General features: G+C 39.6%; 1 protein-coding gene across 1 annotated transcript; it reads right to left on the bottom strand.

The window, feature by feature from the left end:
- Positions 1–929: 929 nt before the first annotated feature.
- Positions 930–19,087, bottom strand: LOC139737233 (chromatin assembly factor 1 subunit B-like). The gene is made up of 13 exons (XM_071647908.1): positions 19,059–19,087; positions 16,836–16,958; positions 14,958–15,090; positions 14,124–14,232; positions 12,676–12,779; positions 11,929–12,025; positions 10,314–10,401; positions 8,161–8,330; positions 5,618–5,790; positions 4,539–4,722; positions 3,434–3,559; positions 1,960–2,283; positions 930–1,407 (listed from the first exon to the last, which is right to left on the bottom strand). Exons 2-13 carry the CDS (start codon positions 16,956–16,958, stop codon positions 930–932), a joined length of 2,109 nt encoding a protein of 702 aa, XP_071504009.1. The 5' UTR covers positions 19,059–19,087.
- Positions 19,088–20,755: the final 1,668 nt, after the last annotated feature.

Raw genomic sequence — 20,755 nt, 5'->3', positions numbered from 1 at the left:
AACTGATTGACAAATTGCCCTACATCGACGTAAATAAGCACCGAATTGATCAATTCAGTGCTTATTCACGTCGATGTAGGGCAATTTGTCAATCAGTTGCAAACACTGAGATTACTTACTGTCACCAATTACTCATTACAATTTCCCGAGTCATGCAGTCAATTGTGCTCTTTATCAGCCTAAAAATTTGATGTTGTAAGTGTTTTTCAATGCCTGATGCACAAGAGTATTCAAATAAAATTAGACACCATTGTGCTTATTACATATGGCCTCTGCATCAAATGGAATATACAAGCATGACATCACTATATCAGTTGGGTGGCACCAGTGTAACAAGGGGACTTAGTTGTACTCAGTTGTAATAGACTAAGGGTGTTAAGTTGCCACTAAACCCATGGTGTTCGAGACAACGCCCTTCTCATTCTCAACAGACGAAGTCATGATACTAAAGGGTAGCTTGGTGGTCAGCTCATCAGACTTGCATTGACTTGAATTCCATCTTCTGGTGGTCAGATTAAATGCTGCTGGTTTAATAAAGAAATAAAACTGTGGTAGACATTGATTATGAACACAAGGTAGACCATCCAGTGTATAGTATCAGAATTTTTATAGGGTTTTTTTTCCCCCAAAAAAATATCATGTATATCATTGCTGTTATGTTGGGATGAGAATTGATAAGAGAAAATAATACCTATTGGTGACCTGGTGAATTGACATCTTGGCTTCAGCGGCATCACAATGCAGAGCTTAGGAAGTCATAATGAGCTGAATTCTCCAAAGAACCGGCAACACGTGCCACGAACTGGTACTCTGTGGTACATTAATCACACATAATCATCTCTGTACAATCTACAGAGAGAGAGTCAATAGCATGGGAAGTGTATTCAGCACTACATACACACACACACACCAACTGTGACCTCAGTTGCCTAGAGCAGTTTGATGGTGGTTATTCTCCTCGAAGCCGGCGCTGATGGCTTGGGGGGTAGTGGATGAGCTTTCACTGGAACAGGTTTTGCAGGTGGGGCAGAATCTTCCTCAACTTCAATCATATCGATGCAGTCATCATCATCCTCTTCTTCTTCCTCCTCCTCTTCTTCCTCCTCATCCTCCTCTGTGAGGTCAATGACCTCATCATCGCCTTTCACCTTGCTCTGTGTTGACAATTGAGGGCATTGTCTAACATCTTTCCTTGTCTCTGACGTGGACGCACTGTCATGACCCTCCTCCTGCTTGTCATCTTTGATTGGTTTGGATGGAGCGGGGGCGCTTGAGGCTACCAGAGGACTCTTGGATGTTGGCACGGAGGATTGGGACGGAGGTGTGGAGGACGATGTTGCAGGTGATGGAGTGATGGTTGGTGAAGACAGTGTTGTGAGCTGAATTCTCCTGGGCTGATTGACAGACCTGATGAATGATCATAATAAAACCATTTCTAAACCTTTCAGAACTGTTTTACAGTTCTCCTTGATTGCATTTGCCCTGTAGAGTCAAACGAAGGTATTACAATTGGACAATTGGCATAATCAACATCAAACTAAACTCACGTGTTAAGTCAGATGTGATGTAAATTCAAACAAATCTTCATGAAATCAGTGCAACTTTGTTGCTATATGAAAACTCCTTGCTCGTTTACGTCCAGATGTTCACTGATTTATTGAAATTTTGACTACTTGACCGTAAAATCAACCCAGACTGGAGAGGTTTAGTGTCCTTTTCGCAATGGGAATACAGGTTTTCTGCAAGTATGTGATTTCACTGGTTACAATGTGAATGCTTGGATGCAAGTGCTGCCAATGTGCCTAAATCAAGTAATTTCTGGCTCTTTCACACATGCATTTTTTGAAATACAGAAATAAATATCAATGGCATGCATCATAATCAGAATGAACTGGACCTAGGGATACGGTTACAATAAGTCCACCATCCAAGTGCACCTAAGCCTGCTTCTCTACTAACCCTGATGGCTGGACCCTGATAGGTGTTATCCTCTTGACCTCCCCACTCCCTTCACTGGACGATCTCGGGACAGAGCTGACCACTGTCACTGGCTCCTGCACCTTCTCATTGGCTGTTTTCAAAGTCGATGTGCCCTGATTGGTTGGCTCGGGCATGCTCGCCGCTGATGTCACGGGCGAGGCTTGGGCCGGCTTCACATCATTCAGTTTGTCTGCAGCAGGGGCGGGTGCAGTATAGGGTTTGCCAAGTTCACCAGGTTCAAAGGTTATAAATGAGCAGTAGCCGTCCGTGGATGAGGTGGCCAAAATCCTGCCATCAGGTGACCTGGTATGACAAAGAATGGGAAAATGAGCGTGACACTAATGCTTGTATCAGTGACAGTGGATGCATGCAATTACTGTATACGCTATAATTTTCGCGTACATAAATTTTCGCGAATTGCCGCTGTCACACATTTTCGCGAGTGGTTAAATTCGCGATTGAGGGACCAGAGAAAATATGAAGTGGCAAAGAAAGTGAATTGTCAACTTACTAGCAAATAAGAATGATACTAGTTATACACTGCATGAAAAAAACTCACCAAACGCTGCGAACTATAAGTTAGAATTCAACATTTTTTAAGTGGTTAAGTCCATCGCGCTAGATTTCTGACGAGTGGTCCCCTTGCAATAATGGATTGGCTCTCTACAGTATTCATAAGTAGACGTGGACGTGTGGAAACAAGCTTAGCCAGTATGGTCCGTTCGTAAAGCCATGACATGGTATACTAGTACTGAAATGTTCATATCATCAAGGCAAGGGATTCATTTTGGAAGGTAATATTTTCGCGTGTTGTTAATTTCGCAAATAGCTCCCAACTCGCGAAATTCGCGAAAATAAAACCCCCGCGAAATATATAGCGTATACAGTATATATGCTTTGAACCTCAGCTCCTGTTCCGAATTGAAATCTCACATTTTCCCACAGGAAGGAGCATGATTAAGACCACACTAAACGCCAGACTCCCTGAGAAATGGACAAAATACAGGCATGCAAAGTTCTGCCAGATTTTGGATGATTAGAAACTTGGAAACAGACTTTGCTGATTACCTGATATTTGATATCACCATTAAATCTACGACCCGAAACTATCTCTGGAGGATATTTATTTGATAGTACATGTATACACCAGGTCTCAAGAAAATACCTTCAGGAATTGCATAGATATGGGGGATATAGTAAAACATTTTGAGTATTTGACCTTCACCTTTTGACCTTATGGCATGGGCACCCAAAAACTGATAGGCACAATAAACTTCGCCCACTCATACATATACATGCCAAGTTTCATTATGATACCTCAAACGGTTTTTTAGTTACGCTGTCCCCAAAAATTGATTACGAATGGAAGGACGCACAAACGGACAACCCCAAAACATAATGCCTCCGGCGACACTTTGTGAAAAACACACAAAAAGAGAATTTAGGATCTTACCAAGAGACATCACTGAGCTGGTGGTAGTGGATGTTGGAGATGAGACCAATTGGGATGTTCTGCTGAGTGTCGTACAGGAGTATGGAATCCTCCGTTGCCACGGCAAAAACGATGCGGTACGGCAGACTACAAAAAAGACAAAGTAATTCAAAAGAACCTCAAGTGTTTTTCTTGATGCAAGGATTTCAAGAATTTTGAGCTAGGTCAAAAATTGTACCATAATCTCTCACGTCTGAAATGGAAAGAAAAACAAAGAACTTCCATACACTCAATACCCAATGCAAGCTTATGAGGATTGAAATTTAAACCCATGCTCGTTCTCTGCATCTCTGATATCACAATTTTTCAAAAGCACAGAGTACAAAAGTGATGATGTCACAGTCTTTTGTTCGAGCACGGTTTAATTATAGCAATCACTGTACTCACAGATATTCTGGGTATGTGAGGTTGTTTACAACCAGTTTCCATGGCAATGAATGACTATGAAATCACACTTCCATACTCTATTTGCTTCATTGAGAGTTGTTGAGAGTAAAATAGAGATCCAACATTATTCTTGTATTAAATAGACATCAATGCTGCAATGAAGCTGTGCATTACAAGAATGTCGACAAGAATATATTGTTCAAATTCATGAAATTCTTCCGTCGAGATGTTTTCATTGCAACTGATTGACAAATTGCCCTACATCAATGTAAATAAGCACTGAATTGATCAGTGTTTTAGTAGTACCCATGATAAAAATCATGGGCGTACATACTCGAGCAGGATTCGAACCTACGACCTCCTGATCACCGCACAGGCGTCATCTGAATTTGAATAATAAAGCAGTACCCGCTGCATGCTATAAGGATTATAACCAACACTTGCTGACGGGCAAAAGCTCGGTGGTCTAGTGGAGATAACGCCGCCTGTCCGGTGATCAGGAGGTCGTAAGTTCGAATCCTGCTCGAGTATGTACGCCCATGATTTTTATCATGGCTACTACTAAAACACTGATCAATTTAGTGCTTATTTACGTTGATGTGTAAAGGCAATTTGCCAATCAGTTGCAAAGAATATATTGTATACCAGGAGCTAAGGTATAGTTCTTCAGCATACTCACTCAAATAGTTTGGGAGCCTCTTCTGGCTTTACTTCTGGTTTTGGGGTCTGTTTGGCTAATTGCTCATTCACTTCTTTACTTGGATCAGATTTCTCTTGGCCTTCATCTGCTTTGGAACCATGTGATGATGATGACGATGATGATGGTGCTGCAGCAGGGGCTGTGGTCCCAGTATCCATGGGACCTAGTATGGCGTAGAGTAAGATGATAGAATACGATGTTATAACCAATATTCATGACAGGCATCTACGCAAATTAACACATCAGTTTTATCGACAAACAGAAGCAGGCCAGTAATCAACTCATCTGTTCCAGTAGTTCCTAGCATACTGCCAGTTGAACATCAAGATAATGGATCATCAAGTCAAGAGCCAAGTGAGGATAGTAATGTCCATCTGGAGTGATTTTTTTTTTTTTCTGATAGAGAAGTTTTGATTTTCTGCAAATTTGCAGAGGGAATAAAAGTTTTACCTCCTGTAGTCTCCCATCTAATACCAAAAAGAAGATATAAGTAGTATTCTGCTTTCCAATACCATGGAAACATGATATTTTGATCAGAACTGTGGATTTTTTGAGAAGTGAAGATAATGATATAACTGCCATTGCAATTTGCACGGAGGCATTAAGTTTTCATGACACTTTTCCCACACACAAAACAATCCTACATGACATTCTTGGTATGTGGTTAAAAGAAGGAAAGAATAGGAAAAATCCTGTGAATAAAAACCAACATCTTGCAGATACATCACATACAGTCCAATTCCATACAAAAGTAGAGTTTTACCATGCATTGTCGATAGGGGGGGGGGGGTTCTTCACTGCATACTGAAGTAAAACTTTTTCTGCTTTTAAAAAACATTAAAAATGCATTCCTTGTGTATCTTTTTTTTTAAAAACTTTCTTTATTAATGTACTTCTCTCCTTCCCCAAGTAACAGTGAGGTAGTTTACCTTCTTGCTCAGTCCCCTTTACCCTGAAAGGCTGATATAATGGAGAGATCCAATATTTAACCTCTACCTAGGTCCCAAAGCTAATGAATTAAGCCTAACTGTCTCTGTGAATGAAGCACTTGCTCATACTTTCTGCATCTTTCTGCGAGTTCTCTGCTCCATCCTTATTGTCTACCGGAGTCATCTCCACCTTCTTGGCCGCCTCCCCGTCTGCCTTGGGCGCGGTCTGGAGCTCAAAGAGAACCGGGCAGCATTTGACGGCGATGGTGGCCTTGTTGGGACCGGGCAGGTGCAGGACCGGTCTGGTGGGGGTGAAAGGAGGAGATGCTCAGTGACAATATTACGGTCCAACCTGCATGGAGCATCCACCCCAGGGAAACTTAGAAGGTGGTCTTTACTGACAGGTTGCCACCTAAATTGATTTCATTATGCAATGCATTGTATCGCAAGCAGCACACTGGCATTAACAAACGTATAAGTATGATTCACAAGAGAAGGAGTGACCTGATTTGAGTTTTTAGCGCATAACCTAAGCTTGAATTTAAAACAAGAGTGAAAAAAATGTAATTCTCCCGTGTCCTCTGGCAGCTAAATCTGCATTCATATTTGCTATTCCTCCAAATTGCCTTTGACTCTTCTCACTTGCAACACTCTCAAATTTGACCCAAAGTTCTCATTATTCCTTTTCTTCCCCTCCATTCTCATTTGATCATCAATGCATGCTCAATCCTTGCCACAATAAAAAATATCACTGAAGGTGATTAATACCCCCGCCCCGTGACGATAGTCTTACCCAAGGAATGATCTTTCCTTGATCTTCTGCCATTTAAATGCCGTTACCATGGCAACGCAGCTTCCGAAACGTCCGAAAAATATGTCTTGCACATCTTCCCACCAAGACTATTGTGTGTGCCACATTTCATAAGCTTTTGTCAAAAACTGAGGAAGTAGTTGAATCCACAAGATCTTTCCTTGATCTTCGGCCATTAATATGCCGTTACCAGGGCAACGCAGCTTCCGAAACGTCCAAAAAATATGTCTTGCACATCTTCCCACCAAGACCAATGTGTGTGCCACATTTCATGAGCTTCAGTCGAATACAGAGGAAGTAGTTCAATCCGCAAGATCTTTCCTTGATCTTCTGCCATTTATATGCCGTTACCATGGCAACGCAGCTTCCGACACGTCCGAAAAATATGTCTTCCACATCTTCCCACCAAGATCAAGGTGTGTGCCACATTTCATAAGCTTTGGTCAAAAAACTGAGGAAGTAGTTAAATCCGCAAGATCTTTCCTTGATCTTCTGCCATTAATATGCTGTTACCATGGCAACGTACTTTCGGGTACTGTCAAAAAATGCGTCTTGCACATCTACAACCAAAGGCACACATCTGTACCAAGTTTCATGGAAATTGGGCAAAAACTGAGGAAGTAGTTTGCAACACAAAATTTTCCATCATTTTGGCTCATAATATGTGAGCTGTTACCATGGCAACATACTTTTTGTCCATGTCAAGAAATGTGTCATGCTGACCTATATCCTAAGACAAACATTCAATATGAATTCCATGAGAATTGGAAGAACACTGATGAAGCAGTTTTGCCATGAAGCATTTTGCCCTATATTTTACCAATAACATGCCGTTACCATGGCAACGCACTTTTTGCCACTGCGGAAATATGTGTCTTGCACATTAACATATTCAGATGAACATCTGTACCTAATTTCATAAAAATTGATCAAAAACTGTGGGAGGAGTTCGCGACGCAAGATTTGTACCCATTTTTCCCCATAATATGCCGTTACCATGGCAACATACTTTTGGGTACTGTCAAAAAATACGTCTTGCACATCTACAACCCAAGGCACACATCTGTGCCAAGTTTTATGGGAATCGGTTGAAAACTGAGGAAGTAGTTCGCGACGCAAGATTTGCAACGGACCGACCGCCCGACCGCCCGACCGACCGCCCGACCGACCGCCCGACCGCCCGACCGACCAACCGCCCGACCGACCGCCCGACCGCCCGACCGTCCGCTGATTCCTATATACCCCCTTCAAACTTCGTTTGGCGGGGGTATAAAAATGAGTGGATTATTCCAGTTTTCACTTCACTTACAATCTCTTGAAGTGATTGCTATCACTATGCATGTACCACGGTGCACTAACATGGTCACATTCTGCATTATGAATTCCCATTAAAATAGCAATATGATCACAGAAGCCACCACAAAACATTCTTGGCTGCATCTTACAGGCTTACACAGCACAGAGACAGCACATATATATCATATATCTACCTCATTACTAAATCTAAATCTTTGTATTGCGGCATTTTGCCAACTGGAGGAAACAGCTTGGAAATAATTGCATAGATTGTACATGACTGATGTATTTGCACTGAGTCACATGTACTGAGACAATTGACACACATTGTAAATAGGTGGCAATACAATTTCTATGTGGTGATAAATACACAAGCCAGTGGAGTCACAAATTTGCAAGAAGACAACCTTTGCAAATATGAAAGTAAACGGTATTCAAAAGGACTGATAATTATGATAGTGGGAAAGAAGAGGGAAAATCCATCCCTTTTCATTTCTAAATTGCACTCAAGCTTCATGGATCTGTTCAGTGTACTGGAAGTTTGCGGTCAAGGCAGCGGACATACTTTGAGAAGGAGGAGGAGGAGAAGACGTAGGTTGTGTTGAGGATGCTCTCTCCCATCTCCAGGCAACCAGCGGGCACCATCAGGAGCTCGCCGTCGGGGCTGAAGGTCAGACGTCGGAAGAAGGACTTCATGGTGTCATCGTGGAACATCCTGTACTGCTTCATCATGCTCTGAAAACACAAAGGATTTCCATTATGCCATAGATATGCATTCAAATTCCCCCAGCACGTATGCAAGATAATTGAGCGTACTACTGATTATGTCACTGTGCAACTACAGAAGCACATGCCTGACAAATAAACGCACATACAGCGTCATGTAGGACTGGCTACTACAGACAGTGGTCGGTATTATATGAATGACAAGAGGTACCATCAGCCCACTTCAGCTTACTCTCAATTCTCATTTCACATTTCAATCCCAAACAAACAAAAAGAAATGCATACCTGCCGAGCCCACAATTCAGAAAATTGGAAGCATGCCGTCAATCCCTCGTTTGAGGCGAGACCCCACTTCCATGAAGCTGATGGGGTGCTATACCTTGTTAAAGATTTTTCGTTTGGGAGTTGGGAGTCGAAGTATTTGTCCATTGCAAATTAACTTTCTGCTCAGGCGTGACAAACCTGGAGGCCAAGCCAGGGTTTAATGACTCCAGCAGCTGTCGTATTACGTAAGAGCATGATAAGGATATCTGCCTGTGGCAGACCATTCAAAGTGAACTCAATTTTCTCTATCCTTTCTAAAGTTTTCAATTTTATATTCTATTGAGAAATTCTATGGTCATCCATTTTACATTTCGAACGAAAAAAATTGACCCGTAAATAACGAAAATACAGGAATAAGAAGGAGAGCATTCCCAGTTTGCCGGAGCTGACAATGTGTAATGCACACGTACACACACGTACACACACACGCACCATGGAGCTACATAGCCCATGCCAAAACCAAAACAATCTCCTCCTCTCGCGGTGCCCCCCCCCCCCCCCCCTGTGGCGCTGTGGCGATGACTGATGCTTAGATTAGGCCAGGGTCAAGAAACAGGTGTTTTATATCTTTGGTTTTTTAAGTCATTGATTGCCAAGATATACACTGGCATTATTTACGGGGGTGCAGCCTCTTCAAACGAGAGATTTGCGTCATGGTATTGGGAGAAAATGATAAAAAATAAGAATTTTTACCCATCTCCCCCCATACACCCCTTTAAATGGTGTTGTCAAAGATAGGAACACCACGGTTGACTGATTCTTCTTTCCTAATTAGGAATGTTCTCATTAAAGTGACAATATAGTTCTCACGTCCCTGCAGAATTGTTAATTTTTGTTATAAAATGCACACATAATCATTAGAAATGTGTGAAATAACACTGTAGTCACACAATTTCAATTGGCTAATGATGAAAATGTGAAATATTAGTTAAAAAGCTTCCCCGGACAGTCTAAGAGTAAATCCGGTTGTGGTTGCTGCATAATTTTATACAATCAAATTATCAATAATCAACATATTGGGCAACAGCAGTACTCATCGATCTTCCGCTCTTGAGTAAACAGAGCTTGTTTGAATACACAACTACTAGGAAACGATCAATCGTCGCATACGTTCTACCTATCCACAATACTGAATGGAGAGAATTCTACTGAAATAAAAGTCGTGAACTATGATTAAATTATTCTACACTTTTGATCTCAAAATACTCCAAAACAACTCATCATCCTGGCAAATCGTGTCAGCCTGGTAAGTGTCTGGGTAGATCCTTTGGATGTATTCAAGCAAATTCCAACTGGTGGAAGATGAATTTTGAGCCCTTTTGGCTTTAAATGGGAACAGATAGCAGGTACAGAAATGGCCAGCATCAGGTACTGTAAAAGTGGAAATTTTCGCGCATTTCGGGCAACCAGAAACTAGCACGAAAATAAAAGCACGCGAATATTTTTGCCTGCCATACAATCCTGTGCGTGACGTCTTGATTCCGCGGAATTAAAAACATGCGAAACTCTTCTGACCCAGCCAAGCGCGAAAAATTAGTCCACTTTTACAGTACACAGACATCCTGACAGACAGACAAACACACACACACACACACACACACACACACACACACACACACACACACACACACACACACACACATCAAATGATACAGGAACCGGTCTTACCTCGCCATTATTACTAGTGGCTGCCATTGACATCTTGTTGATGTGATGCATGCATCGGTTGCTCTGGAGACTGTACACCCTCAGTGATCTGTGAAGAAGCCAGAGCACACACAAAAACATGGATACCTGCAGATTACCTTGAAAATCACTCACCTGAGACACTAATACCCTAAATAAAGCATGTAATTAAAAGCTTAGGTAATCGTCCAAGTTCAGAATGGATCATTGAAAAGGGAAAGAAAAACGTAGAATGGTGACAGTAAATGCAGCGTTTTTGGGTTTCCATTGTGGACCAAAACGCTGGTAGAAATCTTCATACCAGTCTTCAGTGACATACAGTTCACTCCCGTTATAACGAAATGCTCGGGACCAGCAGTTTTCTTTCGTTATAACGAAATTTCGTTATAACCGAACAAAAAACAATATATAACGAAAACAAGGAACCACGTATAGATTTCTATATATCATATTATGTTTGCTGAATACTCATCATACACTGGAAAGCTATATGTGAAATGTGATGGGATAACTGTGACGGTATCACAATAACAAGTTCCCCTCAGAAACTGTGCGTGACACAAGGAGCGAACACCCATGCAGAGACGTTATAAATGCTTGTTCCGCTACGTATTTTCGAAAGCAATTCGCATTTCGTTATAACAGAGCACATTTCTTTTGTTTTTCTTTGTCTGTGGCGCTCAGAAAAGACTTCATTATAACGGAAATTTCGCTATAACCGTGTTCGTTATAAGCGAATTTTGTACCATAGACTTTAATGGTGATAATTTTGGGACCAGAAGATTTACTTCGTTATAACGAAATTTCGTTATAACCGTGTTCGTTGTAACGGGAGTGCACTGTACTGTATATGCCGAATATTTTGCAAGGTTTTTATTTTTGCGAATTTAGCGAGTCAGGTGCTATTCGCGAAATTAAAGAGACACGCGAAAATATTGACTCTGATTCCGACGTGAATGTGACATACACGTGTACACTTCTCCGTTCAGTACAGGACTCCACGATCGCGAATTTAACCACTCGCGAAATTGTCTGGAAATCCCGATTCGCGAAAATTTAGACTTGCGAAATATATGGTGTATACAGTATTACACAAATAAGTCCCTTTATCATGTGTCAATCTTTTGCCCACTCTATTCTGAACTCTCTGCTTTTCACAAGGCTGTGATTGTTTGTAGAGTAAACTTTTTGCCTGCTGTAAACATCTTTATTTGCACATAATTAAATTTTCCCTCTGAGCAGAGCAGAAATATGTTATCGCAAGTGTTGCATAATTGCTAACTAAAATATTTCATCCAATTCACAAAAGACAGAATGCGATTTTTGACATCTCCATGCATGAAAATCAATGTACTGGCAAACACAAACGATCCATTTCAATATACTGCCTACACAGAAAGCTACTAGTCAGCAAAACACATAGGCATTAGAATATTAGGACCAGCCAAAAGCTGCACTCAAAATTGTATAAGAGGGGTTTTAGAATTTGTGTTTGCCAAAAGTAGCGTAACTTTGGGGAAAAATTCGGAGAAAAAATACGCAAATAATTTTGTGTTTACAGTTAATGGACACTTGCTGTAGACACCAATAACACTACCTGTCGCAGCTGATGGTAGCACAAAATTTGTCCTTTGGGTCCCATGCCACACCCTGCACAAAGCTGCGATGGTCCTTCAGAAGAACCAGCTTTTCTCCTGCAAAGAATAGACAATTATCAGGATCATTTCATCTCTTCTGGAAAACGCTGAAATAATATAGAGTCGATGATCCACACTTGATTCACTCTAAGGGTGTAAAGAACAATAAATACCAAGGTTTTAGTAATATGAAGGAATCAGGGTAGAGGTAGACTATTACTGTTGATGAGAATAGAGACTATATTGATGATACAAATTTATAGTTTGTATATAAGGTTTTTTTTTATTTGCTTCCAGCCTCATCTACATTGTATGGGTTTTCTTCAGAAAGAGCAAACAATATACAATGTACTACATATATAAGTAAAAGATACGCCTCAAAGAGATATTTTTATTCATTTTCCATGAAACAAATATAACAACAAAATAACTAGCTCCTATACATTGTGATATTCGAGGTGAGTCGACGGCTGGCAATGGAGCTAAATAAGCTCAGTTCCATTGCCGTTTTTTAGCACCAAACTCAGCAAAGCTTTGAACACATCATCAACAGCAACATTATCACCATATTCCGTTATTTCAGTGAACAACACAGCATGTAGAATTGATATGATTCTCGCTAAATGGATGAGGCATTTCTTACTTCATAAAATTTCTGAATATCTGTGACTTCAAAGTCTCTCTGTCACAGCTATTTTATGACTCACCTTTCTGCACATCCCAGATGATGGCACTGTTATCAACAGATCCCGTGATGATTCTCGAACCATCCGACGACCAGGATATGTCATAGATGTCTTCTAAATGACCCCTACAAACAAAACAAGATTGTAAAACCGAGGCAATTTAGTTAATAATAAAATAGCGTGTAATAGCAACAGTAATTCGTCAGCAACAAAAGGATCTGAAAAGTACATTTTGAAATGACAATTTTATTTAAAGTGAGGCAGTCCTCACAAATTAAAAAAAAATATGTTGTTGTTGGTACCTCAAATGAAATACTTTCACCAAAAACAAACTTTCAAATCACCAGATAAGCTCATAATTTTTTGTTGAAAAAGTGTGAATCTGCATGGTGACTATGCTAATGAGCGAGTCTTGGCGGAGAGTCCGACGTCACCGAGGCACAACTCTTCCCAGCCGTGTTCTGCTCGTTATGCGTACGCTAATTGTTATGGTAATCTTCGGTCTGAACGCCAAACTCAGCTAGATGGAGTACTGTATACACAAAGAGATTTTCCCCAGTAACTGGTGGGGAGGAGAAAAATCTCTTTGTGTGTACATAAGTATGGTAAGAATTCGCGCGCGAGAGTGGTTTGTACGCAAAGTAGTATGCAACACGGACAGAAGCTAGAAAAGGACAGTGCCTATTTGATGTCAAGTACATGGTATATTTGATTTTAAAGATATATATAGATGTATGTTTACAATATTAATTTACATGAATTATATTTAACTAAGCTTGAAATATTTTGTTTAAAATGATAAATCACATATTTTCACATTTTATGATAAAATTACAACTAATCATTTGAACACTTAAATTGGTTTTTAGAGGTATGCCTGTCAACTTGAGAGTAGGGCATCAACGACGTAGGATCTTTTTACAGGCTCTTATATGATCGCCTGCAGGAATTATTTGTCAAAAATCGCGTTTGGAGACAGTTTTTAATTTCCACGCATATAAACTGGTGAAAGGTTATATTTTTTACTATTCTTAATTATCAGTACACTGAAAATCTCAGGACTGCCTCCCTTTTAATAATAGACATTTTGAAACCTGGGCAAGGAACATCTCAACATCTTCTGCATCAAATAGGCAAAGGTGAATGAAAAAGAGAGAGAACATATGAGTGAAAATTCAGTATTGGTGGCAGAAGAGAAAAGTTCAAACACACAGTACATCTCCTTGGACGTAATGTTGCATTGTACTCTATAGCCTTTACTAATTTGTATAGTTGGTTTTTTTTTATTGTGGTAGCTTCTACGGTGTACATACATGTATCGCTCTCATGCTCACATGATATAGAGTATCAAAATATAGATCTTTCACATGCCATCATTTACAGAATGAAAAATCAAAACATTGAACAGACAAAACAAAAATGCAAACAAATAAAGAAACAAACAAACAAGCAAATAGGAACTCATGTACCTGAAGGTTTTGATGGCAGACCAGGTCTCTTTGCAGTCCTCATCCTCTTTGCCAAACGAGGGCGCCACAATGCCGACATCCTGCAGCTTCCACAGGATCATTAGGCTATCTACAGATTTTAAAGAATATGCAGCAAACAAACAACAGCAAAATGTGGTATTAACTATCACTCAAAAGAGGTCAAAACAATCTAATCAATAGAGGACTTGTTTTGCTATATACAGAATAATCAGCATGGTATTAAAAAGACAACAACAAAAGAGACTTTCATATAGCTATGTGGTGGGCTACAGCAAATCAACTAATTTCAATGACAATCTTGAGAGAAGCAATTTGTTTCAATGTCAGAACCATAGATATTCCTCAAAATGAAATAAATGTGATTCTGGGAGAAAGAGGAATGCATAAGCAAATTATCAACTTGATGAATAAACAAATAGATAATGACCTGGTGAAATCAAATGCATTACAATATCACACTCAGAAAATCAACAAAAAGGGACAAAGTAAATAATGATAGGTACCCCATATTCACAAGCAGACATTTAACTATTACACGTAGAATAATGAGGCAAACAGCCTCCGGTGCTCCTGTTAGAACTACACATAAAATAATGAGGCAAAAAAGCCTCCTTTTTGAAGCACAAAAATGTACTCATACTAAAAAATTGTGGCAGAGTCATGTTTCAGTCGCAATTCGAGCACTTCATACTACGAACAGTCAACTACCTGCTTAAATTCAGCAATAAGACCTTGCTGGGGGATATCCTGCCATTAAGGGACGAAAAACAAGAACTAGAACACAAAGGAAATGTCATTCATTTTTTGGCTCACCATCAGCTCCCGATGCAATCAGCTCCCCATCGGGAGAGAAGCGCACCACGTTGACTGCCTTGGTGTGTCTGGACAGGCTGGCTGCAAACGTGGGCTGCGCCTTGCCGTCATTGTCTACTTCCACATACCACACCTGGACAAAAACACACAACAGGAGGAGAGATACAGAAAGCTGAGTTTAAAGGTCATGATCTACATCCACCTACTGTAAAACATGATATATTCACGGCATGAATTTTTCGCGAATTGGAGCCGACAGCCTTTTTCGGGGCATGAAATTTTCACGAAATGCCACTGGCGTTCAATGCGTATAATGTACGCAAGGACTTTCGCATTCATTTTAAATTCGCGAATCTTGGCGCTCGCGAAATTCGCGAAATTAAAATGCACGCGAAAATTCCTCGTTTTACAGTATACCAACCAAACCTGGACAAATGTCTACAACTGGAACAGAGAGATGTATACTTTAATAGGAAGCCAAGGTTTGAGGTTGTTGACAACTACTGTATATAAGATACTGTACATGCTGAGTGGAAATTTATGGAAGGGATTTGTAACTTCCTATTTTGCCTTGGTAAGAACTTGAAGCAAGTTTCAGACAGTGAGTCCACTAAAGTTTATGAGCTGCAGACAATGATTTTATGAAAATCTGACCTCCAAGAAAAATTCAGAAGACTGTGAGGAGTAGTAGAGGGTAGTATGTATATATGTGACCTTTCATCTCACTACCCTGATAGAGTCACTGACATTCGAGTTGAGAAAAAGAAAAATTGTGATCTATATGTGCAAAAATGCAAGGAAAACTTGAGACTATGGAAACGCTAATACAGTGTAATACCAATATCACAATACCAATGATTGGCAACTATATCATGCTGTTGCGGTATGAGGAATTGTACTTTGTGTGCAGCGACCACCACTTCTTTCCCTTTTTCTCTGCAGTAGGCGTGGCAAGACTACTTTTATTCATTTCAATGTAAAACAAACAACAACAAAAAAGAATGCAACAAAAGCTCATCAAAGCAAAAGGATGGTGATTCAAAAATAGAAAAAAAAAATTAGCGAAGGTGGGTAGACTAAACAGCTTTGTTTAATGATCAATGCTATCATAATATGTCTTCACGACATACCTGGTAACTGCAATATATATGAATATCTGTGATTGTGAGCAATCTATTGTTTCTACTGATCACCTGCAATTAATAGGAGGGGCTCAAACTTCAGAAATTTTAAATTGTCACAAGGCTCTGCTTGATGACAGGCCAACCCACCTTGAAAAAAAAAAATGTCATTCAAAATAATTGCAGGCTCTGCTATGGGATCAGGTCTACAGCAATGGATGACTAAACAGTATTAATATGCATAGTTGTTGCTACATGTATGGTATCTGCAATGACTGTAGCTGAATGAAGATTTATGAGAGGCATAGTAAATATCTACTTCTCCAGGGGGTGTTTCATGAAGAATTTATGTCCAACTTAAAATTCAAGATTGACTAAAAATTATGGTACGCCACTAGTTTCCCTGCTCGATTTTATTAGACTAATTACCACCCACTTCAAATTATCATTAATGTTTACAGAATAATTCTTTTTTATTCATTTTATCTTGTATTATGGAATATCAATGGCTGTACATGAAAAAGTCTCCAAAATCTTCATTTTTATTAGAAAGTTGAGCAACATTGAAGACACACACAGTATTCCATAATTTTTAGTCAATCTTACCATAAAGTTAGACTTACAAATTGTAAATTCTTTATGAAACACCCTCAGAAAGTGGCCAGATTGCCTAGGATACAAGACAAGTACCAACATTAACCATGGATATCTTTTGTTGTTATTGGCCACAGAATTTAAAACTTAAAGTAATAGATACCTGGACATTTGTGTCTGTGCTTGCTGTTGCTATCCTGCGCAAGGAATGACTGCCAGGTTGGAAATCTATGCTGTAGACGGGATCGCGTCCGTGCCATGAAATCTCGGGAGTCTCAACCTTCATCTGTGTAGGTGACAAGACAATTGAAATTCAATGTCCATTTATCTGCACCATTTTGCCCTATTATAGTACATGCATTCTATATTGATTATATAAAATGATTAAATAAATACAGCTCTAGTGAGTGTATTGACACACTGTGTAACATGACACGTTAACAAACGGTCAGTACATAATTCTGTTCAGCTAACTAAGTACCGTACCATTCAAGTTTTATAGAACCTTCTGTCATTGTATATTTTTGACTGATGATGGAAATTAATAAACAGATGCAACTGCAGTAATTTGGGCCAGGGGATTCTACTACTTGTAGTCTCCATTGTGGCTGTCCTAAAAAGATTACAGCATCTAAATGATCGATGATCTATCTATATACAGACTACAATTTCATTTTAACTTAAGAATCATAAACAGTGAGCAATACTGGTGAGTGTTCAGAACACCAATGACTCCATTATACTGTTTAAACTAGATTGGCATGGTTCTCGAAACTTGAAACTTTAATACAACTAGGTACTAACAATGACTAAATTAGAACCCCCTACGGGTTGCTTCGCCAATAAGGTACATTTCTGATCTGTTAGAAACGCCTACTAGTGTAAGTAATGTCAGCAGCTGCAGCAGTGTTGATACTACACAACACGCAACAATGTCACTAATGTTAGATTCTATTTCTAATTTCTAGTCTCCAGTCAAAAAGTACTAGAATTCTACTATCTAGAGCCCTATTCAACTTCAACAAGTTCACAAGTAGGCCCTATCTGGCAGTATTCTGACTCTGAGTCTGAGGATTGGCTTGGGAGGCAAGCCAGGAATAGAATTAAATCCATAAAATATAACTTCGGTGAACATTTTCAATATTAACACGCCTATGTCATGTTTTACTCGCGTCTATGTCTGTTACGACGAACCGGCAAGTAGAAGTCTAGGCTTCTACAGGGAGGTGCTAGAGAAGGAGAGACCACTGCTCTCCTTTGAAGTCATGCGCGGCACCGCCGAGAAGTTACGCGTTCAACTACAGGTGTTACCCATGTGCTTTGACAAAAGAGAGCATCAATAATTAAAACTAGCACCTTCACATCTACAAATGTAGAAATACTTGGCCCCTACTGCAATTCGCTCTCTCTTTCAATGTGATGGCAACAATGCATTTGTGTACCTTGAATTGGAGCAGCGAATCAAAATGCAGTGTAAAATTGACAATTTTAACAGCAAATAGTTTAAAAGCACACTGGAACACGCTTTAGCGGAGCACTTTATTTGAAAGATCAAAATATCCCAGATTAAAAGATAGAAAACTAATATGCGGAAATGTGCGCATTATAGAAAAATATTAACGTTAGGTATTTACCCTACATAGCACTAGATTCTATAGCAGGTCTTTCCCGAGGGCCTAACATTTAGTAACAATAACATGTTAATTTCCATTTCATTTTGATTTGCGCATTACGAAGAAATTAGAAATACATGTTTAAAATATTGAATTCTTTCCTAAACTATTCTAAATCAAATGGTATTAAATTCAAAATTTTACGGTGAAATAAAGAGCACTTGTAATTCAACGAAAGGTAAAATGCGTTCTTCGTCTCCGAATTTCGTCTTGCAACTACTACTAATAGAGCGGTGCCGGAGCATGACTTCAAAGCGTAGAGGGTAGTGGAATGCTAGACATCCCATTGTCAATATGATTGTAACGCCTTGAACCCAAACATGTGTTTGCATGAATTACGAAGAGTTGCCACTCCATCTCTGTAACACGTCCCTGGCTTCTACAACATCAGCAACACTAAAAACAGCAGTTACTTAGCAGCGGCGTACTGTATACTGCACTGCGTGCAGCTAGCGGCGCGGCAGGGTCGTCGGGTTGCAACTAGTGGCAATGCATCGCACAGCTCCGGCTCGCACAGCACAGGACGGGAATCCGCGGCCCGAGCCGCCCGAGATATGATCATAATTAGGACCTGTTTGCCAATTTGTAAGATCGAATCTCGACCAGAAAACTGACCGTACATGAGTTAAAGAGTTATGAAATACAGGGCGATGATAACTCAATAAAAACACACACAAAAACGACACTAACAAGGATTTTTATATAGAACTTACGGTACTTTGTTGATATCTCGACCATTGAAAAGAAGTCAGCCCGCTCGTCGTAGTTCCCGCGAAACTGATCACAAGTGGCCTAGAGAGGGCAGCATAAACAATTTAACAAGATACTTTAGTCTTTCCTATATTAACTTTATTGATATTACAGCCTAAGCCAATTGGAAATCAAATAGAAACTATAAATCAAAAGTTTAATAAAGAATAAAATTGACCTATGAAGCTTCTTTGATTATTGAAATAAAGAGTATCTTAGAGTTTGAACTATCATCAATGCAAAACTAATTCAGACTGTCATTCAATAGTTCTGAAGATAAAGACTATTATTCTCTCGTTGTGCTTGTCGTAGTGTTCATCACACTTCCGGTTCGGTGAGATGGAGCGAGTTCAATAGGCTCGGCCCCTAAAATTTGCGAGTAATATTTCGGCATAGACAAGGTGCCTCGTCTCGCCCATGGATAGCGGATAGGATAGGGAGTAAAAATGATGTCAGGCTACAGCAAAAATATTATTCCGGCAACTTCTAAATCTGTCTCCTTTTTAACAGTTTCCGGACCCGTCCCCCTTTTTTTTTGCAGAAAATATAGGTTCTGACTTTTCCCCTCATTTTTCTCTTTCTCTTTGCAGAAAATATTGGACCTTTTAATGTTGTTGGGTTCAAATTCAATTCAATTCAATTCAATTTAATTTATTGAAAACCAAACCAAACATAGTCCCCAAAAAGCACAGCTTGTGAGTGGGGTCTACTATTTAACATATATAACATATAAACATTAATAACATTTATAACATTTACAGCATTTATAACAGTTATAACATTTAAAACATTTATAACATATAAACATTTATAACATATTCTATATACAGATGTACAAGAAAAAAAAACCCACCCTGAAACATTGAATATAACATGAGTCCCCCCCCCCCCCCCTCGCTGATAATGATATTTGAAATGTGCTAAAGAGCAGTCATCAATCGGTCACACACGCACGCAAACACACACACACACACACACACACACAGAGAGAGTGATTCGTCGACACTGTACAGAGGAAAATCAATATAAATAGATCCAATATATACACTTGTAACCGAGCCTGGTAAAAACAAACTGATTTCATCAGTCCCACTTATACACTTCCCCAGGCGGTTTTGTACCTTTTTAGAATATAACAAGTGATGACCAGCGATGTCTGGCACAATAAGCATACCGAGCCTCCTCTGTAGTAGTAGTAGTAGTACATCTTCATATAATGATACAACTGTATAGCTAATCTATTTCAATAGTAGATGTGATTTAAGGGTTTTTTGTTTTGCTTTGGGGGTCTTTTTTTTGCTTGTCATCGGATTTTGGAAAGAAGTGAAAGCAGAAAGTGTGAAGCCCTTGTGTGTGTGTGTGTGTGTGTGTGTGTGTGTGCGTGTGTGCGTGTGTGCGTGTGTGTGTGCCGAATTGGGAAGAGAAGTGTCAGCAAAAAAAATAAATAAATAAAGATTTGTTTGTTTGTTTGTTTGTTTGTTTGTTTGTTTGTTTGTTTGTTTGTTTGTTTTTGTATGCTGTCATGACCACAGAAATACTGTGGTCATGATTTAATATTGGGATCTTTGGGACTAGATCCGCCCCTGGATAAGGAGAGCAACCAGTCGAGAACTCGACTGACCCTAATTGTTCAGTCAATTTTAACAAAAAGGAATGATGA

Source organism: Diadema antillarum, unplaced genomic scaffold, assembly GCF_040938485.1.
Source record: "Diadema antillarum isolate AM-2024a unplaced genomic scaffold, OU_Dant_1.0 seq00000687_RagTag, whole genome shotgun sequence".
Taxonomy (NCBI): Eukaryota; Metazoa; Echinodermata; class Echinoidea; order Diadematoida; family Diadematidae; genus Diadema; species Diadema antillarum.
Note: the sequence above shows the minus strand (reverse complement) of the source record. Positions and strands in the feature narration are given on the sequence as shown.